At 50.1% G+C, this 16,038-nt stretch overlaps 6 protein-coding genes across 6 annotated transcripts; 4 read left to right on the forward strand and 2 right to left on the reverse strand.

The window, feature by feature from the left end:
• The first annotated feature begins 276 nt into the window (after positions 1-276).
• On the forward strand, positions 277-2,466 carry B0T23DRAFT_390670 (uncharacterized protein). The gene is made up of 5 exons (XM_062837892.1): positions 277-1,098; positions 1,247-1,448; positions 1,525-1,683; positions 1,748-1,807; positions 1,881-2,466. Exons 1-5 carry the CDS (start codon positions 568-570, stop codon positions 2,141-2,143), a joined length of 1,215 nt encoding a protein of 404 aa, XP_062688489.1. The 5' UTR covers positions 277-567; the 3' UTR covers positions 2,144-2,466.
• A 3,968-nt stretch (positions 2,467-6,434) lies between these two features.
• Positions 6,435-7,629, reverse strand: B0T23DRAFT_400150 (uncharacterized protein; the record flags this gene model as incomplete). Its single annotated transcript, XM_062838469.1, has 2 exons — positions 6,435-7,251; positions 7,577-7,629. The coding sequence occupies 2 exons, from the start codon at positions 7,627-7,629 to the stop codon at positions 6,435-6,437; spliced, it is 870 nt and encodes a 289-aa protein (XP_062688490.1).
• On the forward strand, positions 7,503-8,336 carry B0T23DRAFT_457385 (uncharacterized protein; the record flags this gene model as incomplete). The annotated part of the gene is made up of 2 exons (XM_062841283.1): positions 7,503-8,170; positions 8,244-8,336. Exons 1-2 carry the CDS (start codon positions 7,913-7,915, stop codon positions 8,334-8,336), a joined length of 351 nt encoding a protein of 116 aa, XP_062688491.1. The 5' UTR covers positions 7,503-7,912.
• Positions 8,337-10,889: 2,553 nt separating this feature from the next.
• Positions 10,890-11,249, forward strand: B0T23DRAFT_400151 (uncharacterized protein; the record flags this gene model as incomplete). The annotated part of the gene is made up of 1 exon (XM_062838470.1): positions 10,890-11,249. The coding sequence occupies one exon, from the start codon at positions 10,890-10,892 to the stop codon at positions 11,247-11,249; it is 360 nt and encodes a 119-aa protein (XP_062688492.1).
• A 690-nt stretch (positions 11,250-11,939) lies between these two features.
• B0T23DRAFT_433166 (uncharacterized protein) lies at positions 11,940-13,217 on the forward strand (the record flags this gene model as incomplete). The annotated part of the gene is made up of 1 exon (XM_062840418.1): positions 11,940-13,217. One exon carries the CDS (start codon positions 11,940-11,942, stop codon positions 13,215-13,217), a length of 1,278 nt encoding a protein of 425 aa, XP_062688493.1.
• Positions 13,218-14,035: 818 nt separating this feature from the next.
• On the reverse strand, positions 14,036-16,038 carry B0T23DRAFT_390674 (uncharacterized protein). The gene is made up of 2 exons (XM_062837893.1): positions 15,714-16,038; positions 14,036-15,652 (listed from the first exon to the last, which is right to left on the reverse strand). The coding sequence occupies exons 1-2, from the start codon at positions 15,867-15,869 to the stop codon at positions 14,498-14,500; spliced, it is 1,311 nt and encodes a 436-aa protein (XP_062688494.1). The 5' UTR covers positions 15,870-16,038; the 3' UTR covers positions 14,036-14,497.

Below are 16,038 nucleotides of genomic sequence, written 5' to 3' on the forward strand. Positions count from 1 at the left end.
AGAATCTTTGGGTCGTGAAGCAGTTCTTTAGTTTGGACGAGTGACGTGGCCCTGAAGCCGGCACATGCAGAGCATGACATCAGGCCAAAGCAAAACGTTGTTTACACGCATGCAGGCCAAAGGACCACCAAAATTCTTCACACAGCCTGCCGTGCTAGATTCCATCCCATGCATACCGGTGGTAGTGTAGCATGCGGCCTTCACGCCGCGTTTCCCATAATGTCCTTAGCGGCTTCAGGCTTGCTTTTTTTTTTCCTCCAGCCGCTGCAACCAATTCCTGCTTTCTGCCATGGACGTATGGATCAGCTCAATGTTTGACCATTCAGCGAGAGTGGACGCGAGAAAGCAGACCGGGGCATGTTGAGGCTCCGTGTGGACTGAAGTGTCCACCATTGATTATGCTTCTTCTTCTTCTTCTTTGTCTCAGATATTAAGGCACCAAACCCGGTCCTGGGTGCTCCTCCTCCCCTGATACGTAAAGCGAAGAAGGGGAAAACCTTGTGTACATTCAAGTCCTTACCTTACTTCACATCACTGGTTGAGACCGACCAACTTTCAATCTCCATCATGCTCGTGAACATGGGCCACCTTCACGTTCACATCCACAAAATCCACAAGTCACCCTCATGCCAGAAACTCAAAGACAACAGAAGATTCAGCGTAGCCTCGGGACTCATCCAACATGTCGTCGACCTTCCCGCCCCCGCACACGTCGTCATATCACCCGCCAAGTCGACCTTTAGCCGGGGCGGCAACGGCAAATACCCAGCCAGACCGGCTCTCCCAGCGATCGCGACCATGAAATTCTGGGACAAGATATTTGCCCCAGCCATGCGAGTGCTGGCGCGAAAACCGCGTCCGGGGCCTGTGTTGCCGGGGTACGACATCCGATCCAAGAGCAACTGGGCCGAGGTAGAGCAATGCCTGGAGAACGCAAGGCGGCGCTATGATGGAGATCTGAGGAGGCGCCGAGGCAGGTTCAAGGAGCGGTGCCGCCGGATTGCGGAGCATGGAGTGGTGGGAGTCCAGGCTATGCGGTTCATCAAGGAGGTGGAATATGTGTCGGTTGTCATGGGGGTTCTGGAGGTGCTTGTTGATGTAAGTCCCCAGATCGGTTGCGGGCTTCGAGGCTTGTGGAGAGACATACGGGGATGACGAAAGAGCAATCTTCGCCCCAAGAGTCTTCTACGCAACGCTACGTCACAGAGTAAATCCCAGACTAATGCCAATGTTTGGTTGATTCTAGGCAGCAACAAGGGCGGCATCAGTTCGCGAGCGCGCCAGACTAACCCTCAACCCGCGAGAGCTCGAGCATGAGTTTGCTCAGATTGAGATTCTGTTGTCCGTTCATCCCAATGACAGAAACATCCAGCAGGCCGCTATCCATCTTGTGGTGGCCATTTTCGAAGCCATTGAGGAGGGCATCAATTTCTTTATGAAACATAGACGTGAGTGACCAGGCCGCCGCCTCATCACAATGCAAACATCACGGGGCAAAATCTAACGGTGGAACCACCTCTATAGATAGGCGGGCCTTCGAAGCCCTGGCTTTGGGGGATAAATACCAGCAAAGGCTTCTCGACAAACTTGCCAGCATCAAGAAAAGCTGCGATCAGCTCAAGGAGACCGGGCTGCTCTCTCACGTCTTTGTTGCCATCCATTCTTTGAGGAGACTACTTGATGGTAAGTTCTCCAGGGTCCAAGAGCAATGCCTATTCATTAAACTAATACCACACGGATGTGACAGAGCGAGAGGCTAGAGAAATGCAACAACAACATCATGTACAGCGTATGCAAGACCAAGAAGGTACGATCCAATTTTGCACATGGGTATCGATCTTGACTCAAGTCCAATAATCTGACCCTCTTCTCAACAACAGCTCGACTCTGTCGTTTAGAGGGCTTTGCTCAAAGAGTGGAAGTTGGCGTCGAATCTTTGGGCCACAAGCTCGAGTCTGGCGTCATGCGAGCCCTGTGCGGCATCTCCTCGAGTGTCTCTCATATGCATGGCATAGAGGGACAACATCAACTCAGCTTGGAGCAAGAGGTGAAAGGACAGGATTACCTCATCCGAGTTCTTTCCAAAATGGAAATGTTGGAGGATGAGTCCGATAACGATAGTGAGGAAGTGTTTTCGGACTGAACTACTGGGCATGATGGTGACTTGGAAAAACGTTGGGATAACGGCATTGGCGTCAGGTGTTTTGCTTTAGGGCTTGGGGCATGGAACGGAAAATGGTTGGGCTAAAACATGCGAGGGCTGGTCCCTGACGCCAAGTGATAAGTTTGATCTGTGATACGTCCACTTGTATGGGTTTTGGACGGAGTTACGGAATATACCCGGTACTTAAACGAGCTTTATCGCTCTCAACCTCTATCAGGTGGAAATCTCTGGTGTGAACAGGAATCATGAGCACAATGTTCTTTCGGTAGGCCACAGTAACGACTTGTGGGCTATCTTGGTGACCCTCTTACATCTCATGATTATTATACCTGACTCTAGCTCGTCCCCAATCCCACCTCAGCTACCTACTGTATCATCTGGTAACGGGCTGATAAAGTGCTGACATTGGCGCTGTCACTCTGTTCATCGGGCATTGACAAGAGCAGGAGCAGATTGCAAGTGTTTCAGCTACCGTCCGCGAGTGGAAGGTGCGTTCAAGTTCGGCCCTTTCGTGGTCACCTCTGACGACAGAGAAGGGAAAGAATCTGGATTGAAGAAGTAAGCACCTACCTCTAGTGAGGATCACGAAGTGCATTCCCGCACTTTCTGTCACTCGCAATCCCACGCAATTTCTTTCTTTCTAAAGCACGGCCTGAATCCTCCTTCCCCATCCACCACCACCAAGCGTTTACGACCACCCATCCTGCCTAGCCGAGTAGGACCAACGCTTTTCAACTGCTCATTGGGTCACTATCTGCAAACACAATCTCGCTCAATCTCATCTCCAATGATGTTGGCGTCAACTGACAAACAAAGCTGAGCTCGACGAGCTGCTTGCTCCCTCTATCTAATCCATGATTGCCAAGAAACAGCGCGAATAATTTTCATTAAATCCCGGCACACTTACTACTCATTTTCCTTGGATCCCCTCACTCTTGAGGTCTTGTTGCCCAAGCATCGACTTCCACAGAGATTTCGTCGTGCAACAAGACGAAAGGCCTTCGAAGTACATCTAAGTAGAGCAGCCAACTACAGCCCGATTTACAGTCGCACGGCTGAAGGTGTCAAGTCCTTGCGAACAAGCTACAGTGACCTGTAAGAAAGTGAAAGTGAAAGCAGAGCTGATTATTCGTATTGCGCATCAAACTTCAGTATGGCCTATCGAGAGAATGTTCGAATTACAATGTTGTAGTTGCTCTGAAAGATCCGACACCGACGAAAGCTTGGAAGAGTTCACCATCTGAAAGGGTTAGAAAGCATTTCCAAAGACGAGCCAGATACTTCATGAAGACTGCTAGCTTGGGTCTACAGAGTCATGGGAGATGGTAGAAGCAGAGTAAACTGATATCAACAGATTGGTCCGAGCGAGCTTAAGTTTTTTAGGCTGAATCGGTTCACAGTAAATGAAGCTAGGCAGGTAATGCTCCGCGACGATGTAATGTGTCGCTCCGATGAAAGAGCTGGAATGGGAGACTGAAGTAGGTGAACAAATAACGTGAGACGGACCTACAAGTCTACTGAATGAGACGGCGGAACCAATTGCAGACCAATAGACTGCAAGGATGAAGCAGGACGGTGATGGATAAGATGATGGGCCGGTGTTCGAGATGATTGCAACGGCCACAATCTACCTCCGACTTCACTTGGGCAGATTGGACTAGGCGGATACAGGTTCAAGGAGAGCCAACCTCTCACTCCTGAAGTTCAGAGATTTCCCTCGCCCACATGAGAAAAGTCTGTTTCTTCACCTTCTATGTCTCAACTTCTCTTTTTGATCATCTCCATAACCTAGACTTCATGGAATGCACTGACCACGTGGTCAAGCAAACACTTTACTTGAACTGCCATTAGAAGGACTCAATCGTGCCTGGACACTCCTGCTATGACCTTAATGTGCACTGGTGTCACACAGTCTAACAACTACGTCGATACCATCAAGGCAATGAGGGAGGCTGACCTGAAAACATATAACCTGGATTACAGACCTTCGAAGCAGAACAAGCTTGGAAACTATGCCCTCAAGTTTGAAATCGTCGACCTTAATCTGGGTTCGATTTACTACAGTTGACAAGTTGCAGGTTGCTGATGGAGACTACTAGGCTAAGTGTTTTCCAGAACCTCCATCGAGTCAAGATGATGTTTCTGATATATCTTATAACCAGACTACTGCAGGTACCCTTGGATTGTTGACACTAGGCGTATTGCTGCAGCGCTTGGCAAAGTCATAACGGAACATGAAGAATCAACATCCGCGGCGCCAAAGTCGAAGTCAAAGGATTGACCGGACCAGTATACCCAAAGGCTTCATTCACTATCGGTCAAACCCAGAAGGTAGGCACGGTAGGGCTCCGTCAATCAAATGATGCGTATATTCATGGGGAGTTCAAGCTGGAGCCTGACAGGGTCTATGTTGTGATGGTGGACGGTATGGCACACACACACACAAAAGGTTCTTTCGACACCAAGTGCAGCGTGACCTACCGAAAGAGAGCGGAGACAACGCTTGTTATTCGAAGAGCCTACGAGTCTTCGCTTTAGCTTAGCGAGCACGTGTCTATGTTGAAATCTTCAGCGGTGCCCTAGATTGATGGGGCATGGCGTGAGAGATCATCTGCACGGCAGCTCATTTCTAGGTTCCAAGAAGCCAAATACTAGGCGGTAGACGACCAATTATGTGCACGAATGCGTGCAGTGCAGTTGTTTAATGAGATGCGGAGGACGTTCGTTCTGGGCGAGCGTAGAGATGTCACGGCCTTCTGGTGGAAATGATGAAGTTCTTACGCCAAGCGCGCCTAACCCTATCCGCGGGCAGGATACCATACCACGATCGACAGTGGTTGCGCTGGGAATTAGATGATGGCTGATGTATTGGACATTACGAACCTTATCAGAGTCAGCAATCAAACATGTGCTGACTTTGAGCTGTTCTTTCAAAATTTGGAAGTAAAAAAAAAAAAAAAAAAAAAAAAAAAAAAAAAAAAAAAAAAAAAAAAAAACGAAGCGGACCTTTCCGCTCCTTGACGGCCTCAACGAGCAGGCTCCTTGTTCCGGGCTTCTTGAAACTCTCTGGCGGTCTGACAGTCTAGACCGTGACCCTGAGGAGCAAAGTCGGCGGTGAGCTCGGAACCTGTGTCTTGCAGGGACTTGGCGATGAGGAAGACTGGTATCTGGCTATCATTCATCTTCAAAAATGCGCTTTGATGAGCATCGATGCCAATCATGGCGGTCCAGATCTTTCAGGTCTTTGAAGTACCGCGTGGTTCTGACAACAACGGGAAGGCTCAGTAGGTAGGTACTAAGCAAGGGGAAACAAGGTCTTGGGTATTTCGTCAATCCCGTCCGGCACTCGCCTATCAACAATGGATGGATGGCAAAGAGTGTGAGACAATCGTCGGACAATCTGCGCGAACCTGGGGAATGCCAAGGGGTTCGGGCCAGTAGATGGAACGGCTTGGCGAATTGCCTGTATCGAGCTCGGACTACATCGTGAGATGACAGGGCGTGGTGGTGACGGCAGCCAAGTCCATGGCGGACTGGTTGAGCTTGGCGTTCAGTGGCCGGTGTCATTGCGATCTTGATGCTGCAACTTTAAGGGTGAGGTTTGAAGTAGTAACAACGTTACATACCAGCATTGGAACGAGAAGAAAGGGAGTAGAAGAAAAAGGGGGTCCGGAATTGGGGGAAGTGTGAGGGAGGGTTAGGGTCAGTAATGGTTACATATTCTGACGAGGTCAGCCCGGAAGTTGGAGCAGTCCAAAATTTAGTTTGTTGAACCTAACCTTTCAGGAGCGCCGGCAGTCAGTCAGCGGCTTCCGTGATAGAGAAGCCCGGGTCCCGTATAGACTATAGAGAGACCTTGATGAGTAAGGACGGAAGATGTCGGCCGTGATTGACGATGTTATGGCTCGGATGTTGCGGGCTGTCTGTCAGATTTGCCATGCAGGCGTTTCGTCTCCCAGTTGCGTCCGATCTTGCTCTAGGGACGGTGGTGCAACCGTCTGGATGAGGGATTCTCAAATTCGTGCTGTGGTAGTTGAGCAAGTTGCATACTTCTTGGCTTGCCACTTTGTCTCTCGCACTACTATCGCATCGCTGGATCGCTGTGCTACTCCAAGTTTTGCGTCAGTCAGTAATCTTGTTGACGCGCACAGCGTCTCTTGGCAGCGAGGTGTTGCGCGACTCGAAAGCAGTAGAGTCGAGGAGAAGGGCCCAAGGAAGTGATATTACCTCGAGTCGATGATCGAGCTCTGTGCGGCGAAATTGCAAACCTTTAAGATTGATGCCAAGTCGTGCCAGGCAGACCGATAGTCATTACTCGTGTGCGTAAAAGAAAGGTTTGGCTGCTAGGTTCTTGGAAGCGCAGATCGCCATGATTAAGTTGTCCGGAGCCGTCGGCGGGTTCGAATTGCGCGCCCTTGCAGCGTGGGATTGTTACATGGTAGCTGGTTGGGGGCCTGTAGAAGCTTGGGACATTGCGTATTTCCAGGCCTCCCCTCGCAGGGCGACCTAGTTCCTTGACAAGCCCGGTCCCCTCGTTGAGCTGCCCTGGACTGGACGATGCCCTGCAGCGAGCTCGCGATGGTGGGCAATCTCCTGCTAAGGTAAGCCCCCGTCTTGGCGGTTTGACACAAGACTTTGGCTCGCTGTTGCCGCCAGTGGGTTGAAGCTGAGCTGTGTGAGACTGTGAGACTGCGTACGTAGTATCGTTGCCCGCCGACTGGCTGCTGTGTAGGTAGTAGGGAGAGCTATTGATCAGGATGACGGGATCTTGCAAGACCAAAATGGCAGGGTTAGAGTTGCCCGTCTCACAGGTCGGGTTCCGTTGTTGAGGTGTTGTGTTGACGATGGATGACCTCGATTGCGCCTGGGTGCTGCCAGATTGGGCTACGATGCCAAGCCAGGGATCTGCAGCGAGGATTAACACCGGTGTCGGCTTGGCGACCGCCCAGAGACCGCCAAGCGCGCAGTGATATAGCTCAGAATCGAGGTGAACACGTGCGAACCGGTATTGTTGATATTCGGAGTTGCTGGCTTTATCAACAAGTTCCCAAGCGACATGGTGGCCCGTGTAGCGATGCTTGGCCCAACTTGTCGCCTCCTTACAACCCCGGATTTACGACAAACTGGAAATGATGACACTATCAAAAATAACTTCATGTGAGCAGCGGATACCTCTAGAGTAGGCGGGTGTGTTGGCAGTGGATAGTGGTGAACTCGTGAGCAGCCCGGGCAAGAGTCGCACTCGGCAGCAACCCCGCAGCAGATGTGTATCCGGAGGTAGCAGGGTGCTGCGCTAGAAGACAGCAAAGGTGCCGAAGGGTGCCGGAGGAGTGGAACTCGAGCCTAGCTAGCTTGCCCTGTTCGTCAACATGGAGCATGTACAACACGCGCCCGCGACACCACACTACCTACATTGCGCCATTAGGCGTCCAATCTGAGCCAATCTGACCATAGTGCCGGTCCATCGTGTTGCCAAGAAGCAAGCGTCAGGAAGCCACAGTTCGTTGCATCGCCAACTCCATGCCCGTGGTTGTGCGCCGAGCATTGGTGAATCTAGTGGGGGCCTGCATGTCTCCTCCTCCTCCATCTTCTTCGACAGCCCATACACGAGTGCATTTAAAGGTCCCCCTTCCCATGCCTCTCCTCCTTCTCTTCAACTTGGAATCCCATCTCACATCAACATCTCAACTCTCTTGACACACACCTACTTCACCACTCAGCCAACTCAACAATCAACAAACCTGCAAAATGGGCTCCTCCATGTCGAGACATCACCACAAGCGCGGCGAGTTCCTCTTCACCAGACCCAAGTCGCCCCGCCACCGCTCGCCTACCCCCTACCCCCACGACAGGCGCTCGCTCAACGACGACAACGGTAGCATTCACATCCTGACCAAGGTGTCGTCCATGGCAAAGCCTACCCAGGCATCCATCAAGATCGTCGAAAGACCCCAGGCTCGTCAACATATCAGCTTCCAAGACAAACCCGCTGTCATCAGCTTCGAGGTTCATAACCCCCGAAGACTGAACCGCTTCGAACGCCTGACTACTTGAACAACGCTCATCAGAAATGGACTAGCAAAACCGGATTCTGTTCAGCAAACACAACAACGCACCAGCCAAGACCGAGCTGCACTTGCTCGGCACTGGAAAACGCATGGAACCTGCTTGATTTTTGGTCTGCATTAGGGCTCGGAAATGGCGTTGGACCATTATGGGTTAGGGTTTCGGCTTGCATCTGATTGCGCTCACTGCGTTGGCGTTGCATCGTTTGCCTTTTGTCGGTCTCATCTTTTTTCTGGTGGATCGTTCCCATTCATTCAGTATATGGCGCCAAGAACTCTGCGCTCGGCAGTCAACAAGACCTCTCGGTCTTGCGCCACCATCACCACAATTCTGCTCGACAACACTCGGACTACCCAGAGTTCACCGACTGCAAAATGCTCAGAGACACCACCACCATCCGATATTGACCAGTCGGTTCGTCAAGCCGTGTGTGATGCCCCTGTCCCCGTGTGGCAGTGGCGTTTGCGGTGATGGGCTTGGCACAGATATCCCGTCTTCTTGGCTGCATCGCATCTACACTACGGCATTCAGATCACTGGACGATCACTGCTTCCAGAAGGGGGGCTTGGGGCCAAGAGATGTGGTGTGAAAAGAGGACACAACATAGAGGAGAAACACCCGCTGGTTTGCATCGCAGTAAAAGGAGTTCTATTAGGCGGTGCATGCTTCGTGGCTTCTTTCGCTTCCCATCACATTGGATTCCTTAATCGGCGTCATCTTGCTTTGGTTTGTCACACCTCGTTTGGATCTCACAACAGGAGGTTGCCTTTCGTCGGGGATATGATGCGACATTTTAGCGATCACGACATGATTGGGATGTCAGACTGGCATGCAGTCATGGCCAACCCAGCCACGGGCTAGCTCTGGAGGAGGAAGAGAAAGGGGAAGACCGAAGGACATGACAGTCAGTCATACTGCTGTCGGAGGTTGATGCATATATCGCTCATGTCACTTTTTTCTTCCAGTTGTACGACTGAAGGAGGGATTTGCTTCGGGATTATGTACATGTGGTGTACCAGCTACACAACAGGATTATTATGCAGAGAAGGAGAACAAGTTGGCAGCGTTGTATTACATGGGGGGTATCTATACCAGTCGGCATACAGACACGGCGTTATTCCGGAGGCCTGGAAACTTGCAAGGGGTAAAATTGACTATAGACCTGCTCAAAACATATTCTATTATCACATTCTGCACCACATATGATTGACTTTGCTGCAAATTTTCCTCTTGATAATTTCAACCACTTTCAACGGACCGACTTGATCGGTAACTCCGGTCTTTGCGCATGTTGTGCTGGCAACAGTTGTGAGAAACTCGCATAAAAGAACGAAGCTGGAATATCTCGGGAGAATCGTTCCGTCACCTTGTCATAGATCATACTTATCCAGGCATGTCCGGTCTTTACCATTCTCCTCTGTGTTCTACCATATGTTCTTTTTTTAATTGTTTTGTATTTGAATCTTCATTTAAATTCGAAATTTTTAAAATATTTTTATTTTTAAAAAATTTTTCTTTTTTTTTATTTATTTTTTTTAAAAAAAAATTTTAATTTTTTTTTTTTTTTTTTTTTTTTTTTTTTTTTTTTTTTTTTTGCACTTTGCTGTCAAGGCTCCCAAGTTTCACCTTTATGTTACAGCCGGATTATTTGTACCTCTACACGTAAGTAAACTAGTGCACTCGGGGCTACTGAGCAGTCAGGTCGTTGAACGTCTCGTCGTCAGTTCTGTCCTTGAAAGATACCTAGCAATCCTTCTCCAGATGACTGCATTCCAGATCCACGAGCACGCATTGTCTGAACTTTTCGGGAGGGGAGAGGTTATGATTCGATGATGCGGATCTCTGGAGAGTATTTGTCCTTTCGTCTTGAATGATCGGTGTAGGAGTTACCATCCATACCTTTCAGTTGATGATGAAATTGCTGCTGGCTGCGACTTCCGTTCCCACATTTCTTGGCTTCCATTCTGTTTTGCTTCCATGGATGGAAGGAGTAATCCTCTCACGGGTCAAGTAATTTCTTTCGGTTCTCTTAGGTTCCAGGTTGTTATCTGTACCTTCTTCATCCCAACTGCCTTGAATACAGTGAGATCAATGCATCTAGCACGGAAGCAGTCAAAATGGGAGGTTAGTTTGTGATAGCATCCCTTTTCCATTTTTTTTTCACCAATCCCCCCTTCTTCTTCTCTCCAAGACCTTGGATGACCTGCCGGTTCAAAATGCGGAACGCCAGCGACTTCGCTCTCTGAATATCTGTGCTTGATAGGTATACTTCAGACTGAACGCTGCCTAGAAAGAGTGACCATTTCGTAGCGGGCATTTCCCTCGGTTTGCTATCTGAAACAGAATTGTTCTTCATCCCAATTACTCGAGATAAGGACAAGACATCTCGCCAGTCAAGTGAGGTGGCAATAGTTCTTCACCAGAGACGAGTGAGATGAGATGACAGTTAAGTCAGAATTGCGAGCTTTAGGCGCTCCATATCCTGCTTCGTGTCCCCGCTTCCCAGAGGTATAAAGTCCTTATTATCCTTCCATTTTGCATGATACTCTCGCCGTTCTCCTCTCAACTCATCAACCAGAGCCACGTTCTTCGAGTGGCAGCAGGCCAACAAAGTCCCCGCACTGAGAACGCAGTCATTATACATCATCTCAACAACAAAATGTCATCTACGGAGACCGATATCGGGAAGCTGCTCAAGCCTATTCCATCGATCGAGTCCCTCATCGCTCAGGGCTTCAATGAAGACATGGGAGACCCTAAATACACCACTCTCCTTCCTCTGGACCCAGGCATGCTGGAGGTAATATGCCGGGTAAATCATCCCGATGTTCCGCTTGAGCGACTCTCCGTCGCCGAAGCGTTTCTCGAGAGACCCCTTGGCTTCGAGCAGATTGTCACTTTTGCCAGTAGTGCCGATCTCGATCCATTTCAGATCAAGATCACCCAGTGCGACAGCCATTTCGATGCTATTAGCAGGATGAAGCAAGCCATCTGCTCCCTGAATTACGTTCATAGGTAGGCTCGGGCCTTTGGGTCTTATCATTACAAAGTTATCTATGGTTCAACAAATATGAGCTGGGGCTAGCGCCGGAAGATACCTAGAGGTAGCTGCCCAAGCGAGTTCCTTCCAAGTGTCTTGCTGAAATTCCATCCTGACTGACGGTCCTCATGATGAGTAGAGGTATCTTCTTCCTTCCGTCTAATATCCACAAAGTAAACACTGGCGAAAAAGTTGGCTTGGACAAAAGAATCCAAAACATCAAACGAAACACAAGCACTCGCCGTCTCAGGCAGCAAGACCAGTCACGCGGAGTTTGGGGACAATACCAAGATCTTTCAGCAACTGAACAGATCAATAATACCAATACCTCATTCATCAGCTAGCTGCTTGGTCTTGCATATAACTGCACCTACCTTACCTAGGTATCCACTCCTTCTGCCCTCTGCTCCTTCCTTAACTCAAACTACAATCGACAGCACCTATTTAACATCCACTTCTCTCCCAATCCACTTTCAGTCACGTATGACCTACGAGGGCTGTGAAGGAAAGTACTCATCCCCTCACTAACCATTAGCGCCTTCTTCTAAGCGCTTCCCCATCAGCAGCCCAGGAATCACTCAACAAGTAAACGCAACTCTTTCGCCATATCTTCCTCCAGGCCTCAAATACCACCATCAACAACACATCAGCAACAACCAAACAACTATAATGGGTCGCACAGGCTACGACACGACCAACTTCCGTAACTCCGGCCCCGATCCCAACAACCCGCCGCCCCGCAAAGCCGGTATGGGTTTGATCACCCCTCCTCCCTCCTCCTCGTCGCAAGACCCAAAAGGAGAAGGGAAGGAGCGCGCTGATACGCCTTCTGGTTCTGCCGTCGGAGCTCACCAGGCTCCTCCAGCGCACCTTCCTCCCGTGAGAAGGAGTGCCGACTTCCGAGAAACTGTCATTGAGCCTTTCCCAGTTCTGCCTCAGAGCCAGAGGCAGTCTCGTGGGTTTGGTTTTCAAGTCGGACCTCGAGGCTATGGCGCAGGAGGGGGTAATCGCCCTAGAGCACTGGAAATCCAGACAACGGGTGGCAAGGACAACTCAGTCGATGTTGAGATGGGCGGTACCACAATGTTGGCCGCCCCTGGGCCCTCAAGCACTGGAGCTGGCACCGGCATTGGTAATGACGTGAATCTGAAAACACCTCGCGCCTCTCATTTTGTGCTACCCGGTAACTATTCCAGGGACGCTTCTCGATTCTCTCAACAGCCCCAATACTTCGATTCCTCTGCTTCTCGCCATCAGGCATACGGCCAGTACCCGGATGGTCTCCCTCCTCCTCCACCACCCCATATCCTCCGTTCACAAGCATCTCAGTTTGGTCTCACAACCAACAAAAGCAGCAGTGACGGCAACGGCAACTCTCACACCCAGTCTCACGGCTTACGCTCACAGCCCTTCAACTCCAACACCCCTCCTTCGGTCTCGTCTAAGCGCAATGCGTTTGCTTCGGATACCGCTGAGCCACCTCGGTTCGTTCGCAGCGGCAACATGACCGCCCACCAGTATCAGGAGCCTCTCGGAAACGCGAAGATCTCTGGTACTGGTACCGGTGCCTACGCCTTTGGAACAAGCGACGCAAGGGATTTGTACATGCGTACGGTTACCCCACACCCAGACCCGTGGCCGATGGATTCAGATTTTCTCTCGAAGAAACGGAGTTATCCCCAGGACTTAATGACCGCTGCCGGAAGCATACCTCGAGCCGCCCCTACTCCCGGAACCACCGCAACGATGGGGTCTACAATTAGACCGCCGCCCGGGTTCAACATCGGACCCGGATCGGAATTCGAATCTGGACCCAGACTCGAAGACCGTAGCTTTCCTTTCTTTCCGCAACCAGCGACCCAGGCAGAGAAAGATCGGCAGAGGAAGGCGACGCTGGATGCTGGGTATGCGCAGTTGTTGGCCAAGCGGCAAAAGCGACACCACTAGCAAGGAGGGAGAGTGAGTAGAAAGTCGTAAGTCGTCCTCCAGCTTCTCCAGTTTATCTTGCTGAATGTTACTGTCATCACTAACTCCTTAGTCTTCTCAGTCATTGTTTCTAACCCGCCAATCATAGTTGGCTTGTGGTATACTTGCTTTCAAGTTCGTTCCAGCTATTAGATGTCTGATCTAATAGCCTTGCTTAACAGTCTTCCTCCCCTTCTCTCCTCCTCCTTTTTTCCATTGTTTTCTTTTCCCTCTTACTCTTCTTTCTGTCGTCTCCTATTTGTAGTTATCTCCCAAACCATGGCTAGCAAGCTCTAGACATGGCCTTCATGCTTTCACAACCTTACACTAGAAGTTCACACCAGTCCAAAAATTCATCTTTCTTCCCCTGTAAGGCATTTAGTTCTAGAGGAATGCACGTTGTCCAAGAATTAACGCATTTTCGACCATTTGATATCTCTTTTTCTTTTTTGTTTTGGCGTTCGTAGTTCTCTATGAAGTCTACGTTGAAGGTAGGCGATGCGTCCGTCAGGCCAAGCAAGTGTCTTGACCGTTTACCAGAAGGCATCTGCAAGTCATCACCGCTTAACTTGCAGGAGACGAGTGTCTCGAAGGCACACTGTAGCGTTGCCTAGAAACGTAGGAATACATATCTTCATCTGATACTGTCCAAGTGACGCATTCTCGGCTGTGATTTGTGTGATTTCACTATTACTCACTTCCTTTCCGACCAGCATAATCACTCAACGTTCACGTCACATCTCATGAGATCTCAGGCCAACACAAAACAACCAAAACTTGTATTGGGATACAGTATTTAATCACTTTTGCATTAATTTGTTTGGTTTTAACATGCCGAATGGCGGTTTGAGTTAATCACCACGTTCACGAGATCATGAGTACAAAACTCGTCAGAAAAATGTATATCGTTTACCAGTAGATGATTTCAAGATGCCAAATCCGACCTCTCATCCGGTCCCCAAAACCTATTAGGCTCTTGATCACGCTCTTATATTATTACAAAGCAATATCGTCATCCCATCGTCCCAGTCATAACTCCCTGTTTCCCACTGATGGAAGTAATTTTCCTTGGCCGTGAAAAACGGTTTCTTTATTCCGGCGCAGATTTGCCTTTACCAGATATAGGTGCATAAAATAACCCACACAACTCCAGCACAGAGTGACTAATGATGTTTCTGCTCTGCTCCGTGACTTTGGCCACGTCACTTATCAATTCTCTGCAATAGCCTCCCTCCCAACACAGCTCAAAAGACTACTTGACCTTACACGTTGCCACCATTCCAGTCTACAAACGTGTCGTGATCATTGTTCACCAATGGATCAAGCTCGGCGTCAAGCTCCTTGGGCTTCTCTGCCAGTGTCTGGTAAAAAATTGGCGCGTTCTCGTCCTGTTGTGCAAATGATGCATAGAACGAGCGTGACTCGTCAAGGTCGAGAGGCGGTTGTGACAGGCTGTCATACATGTCGTCGAAATGCTCAAAAGAACCATCGAAATAGTTGGGATAAAACTGGGGCTCACTGGCGAGCTGATTCACGCTATCCGACGAGGCTTTAGGGAGAGCGGCTGAATGGCCTGACTGCGTCGTCGACGTTACGGACATCGCTGATTGTGGAGTAAGCGGTGTATCGGATCTGGTTGAGGTAATTGATGACTGCCGGTAGCGAGGCTGTGTTGTCTTTGAGTTGTCAAAATTGTCATGGTCGAAGGTCGGAGTGAGAAGTCCCGGTAGGGAAGGTGATCCATCGCCAACGCTTGGCGTAAGAGCCGGAGGTGTCGAGAACTCGGACATTGACGAGTTCCTTGTGTGAGTACCGGCAGACCGATGGGAAACGGATAGACTCGGTGAATTGGTTGATATGGGCGGAACAACGGGGAGCGACTGTGTCTTTTGTCCAAAGCCATGTGGTATGCCAGAACTTGTTGGGTTGGCTGAGTTTGCTGATACCAAGGAGAGATTCGGGGCCGACTGTGTCCTCTCGTGGAACTGTGGCATGCCATGGTTTGGCGGGAGACCGTAAGAGGGAACCGAGTTTACGGACATCATCGACATTGTTCGCTGCTGAGGCATTGGCATGTACTGTGGGGCAAGAGGCATCGCTGGCGGTCGGAGTAGAGCTGGGAAGGCCTCTGCAAACTGGGCGTCGACCCTCTGGTAGTGCTGCTCCAGGGCGAAATTCTGAAAGTTGCCGGTGGTATACGGTAGCCGGGCTGTCCTGGGTTCTTCTTCCTCTTCGTACATGGCATCATTCAGGACAGCCTCAGTGGTGATCTTGAAGCCCTTACCGGTACGCTTCTTGTGGATTTCAGATGCCAACCTGGCCGACTGGAGACGGGCCTCGAGACTGCGGTCCGAGCGACGAGATGCCGCTACGTAGGCCCGTTCCTGGTTGGCTTCGTGGGTTCGAGCATCTTGGGGCTTTTGTGGAGTTAGTCTTTCTAGTCTTGTAATCATGTGGACTGATGAGTGGCCGGCGTACCTTTGGCTTTGGCTTTTCTGTTCGGCCCGCCACAACCTTTGATCTGACTTGCTCTGTGATGTTCACCTTGATGCTGTCCTGTGTCGTCGGGCTTGGTCGGCTGACTTGGGTAATGCTCGCTCCCCTCTCCTTGACTCTCGGATCTCTTGGTGCCATGGTTTATGCCTGTCAGGGAACCCTCGCTTCTGGACCCCGTTTACACAATTATACACCGTAGGCCAGTGATATAGTGTCTGAGAGACAGGATATCTGGGCCTAGACCTCAAAGATAAGGTAGTCGTGCCGTGTGAATGGTGTGGGTTGTCGAAGACTGGTTCGGCAAGTG

This window comes from Neurospora hispaniola (assembly GCF_033458365.1).
Source record: "Neurospora hispaniola strain FGSC 10403 chromosome Unknown B0T23scaffold_10, whole genome shotgun sequence".
In the NCBI taxonomy this organism is placed as follows: domain Eukaryota; kingdom Fungi; phylum Ascomycota; class Sordariomycetes; order Sordariales; family Sordariaceae; genus Neurospora; species Neurospora hispaniola.

Coding starts and splice junctions, on each gene's coding strand:
- B0T23DRAFT_390670 (XM_062837892.1), top strand. CDS start 568: ATGCTCGTGAACATGGGCCACCTTCACGTTCACATCCACAAAATCCAC. Junction 1,099..1,246: donor TTCTGGAGGTGCTTGTTGAT/GTAAGTCCCCAG, acceptor GGTTGATTCTAG/GCAGCAACAAGGGCGGCATC. Junction 1,808..1,880: donor GCGTATGCAAGACCAAGAAG/GTACGATCCAAT, acceptor TCTCAACAACAG/CTCGACTCTGTCGTTTAGAG.
- B0T23DRAFT_390674 (XM_062837893.1), bottom strand. CDS start 15,869: ATGGCACCAAGAGATCCGAGAGTCAAGGAGAGGGGAGCGAGCATTACC. Junction 15,653..15,713: donor CAGAAAAGCCAAAGCCAAAG/GTACGCCGGCCA, acceptor ACTCCACAAAAG/CCCCAAGATGCTCGAACCCA.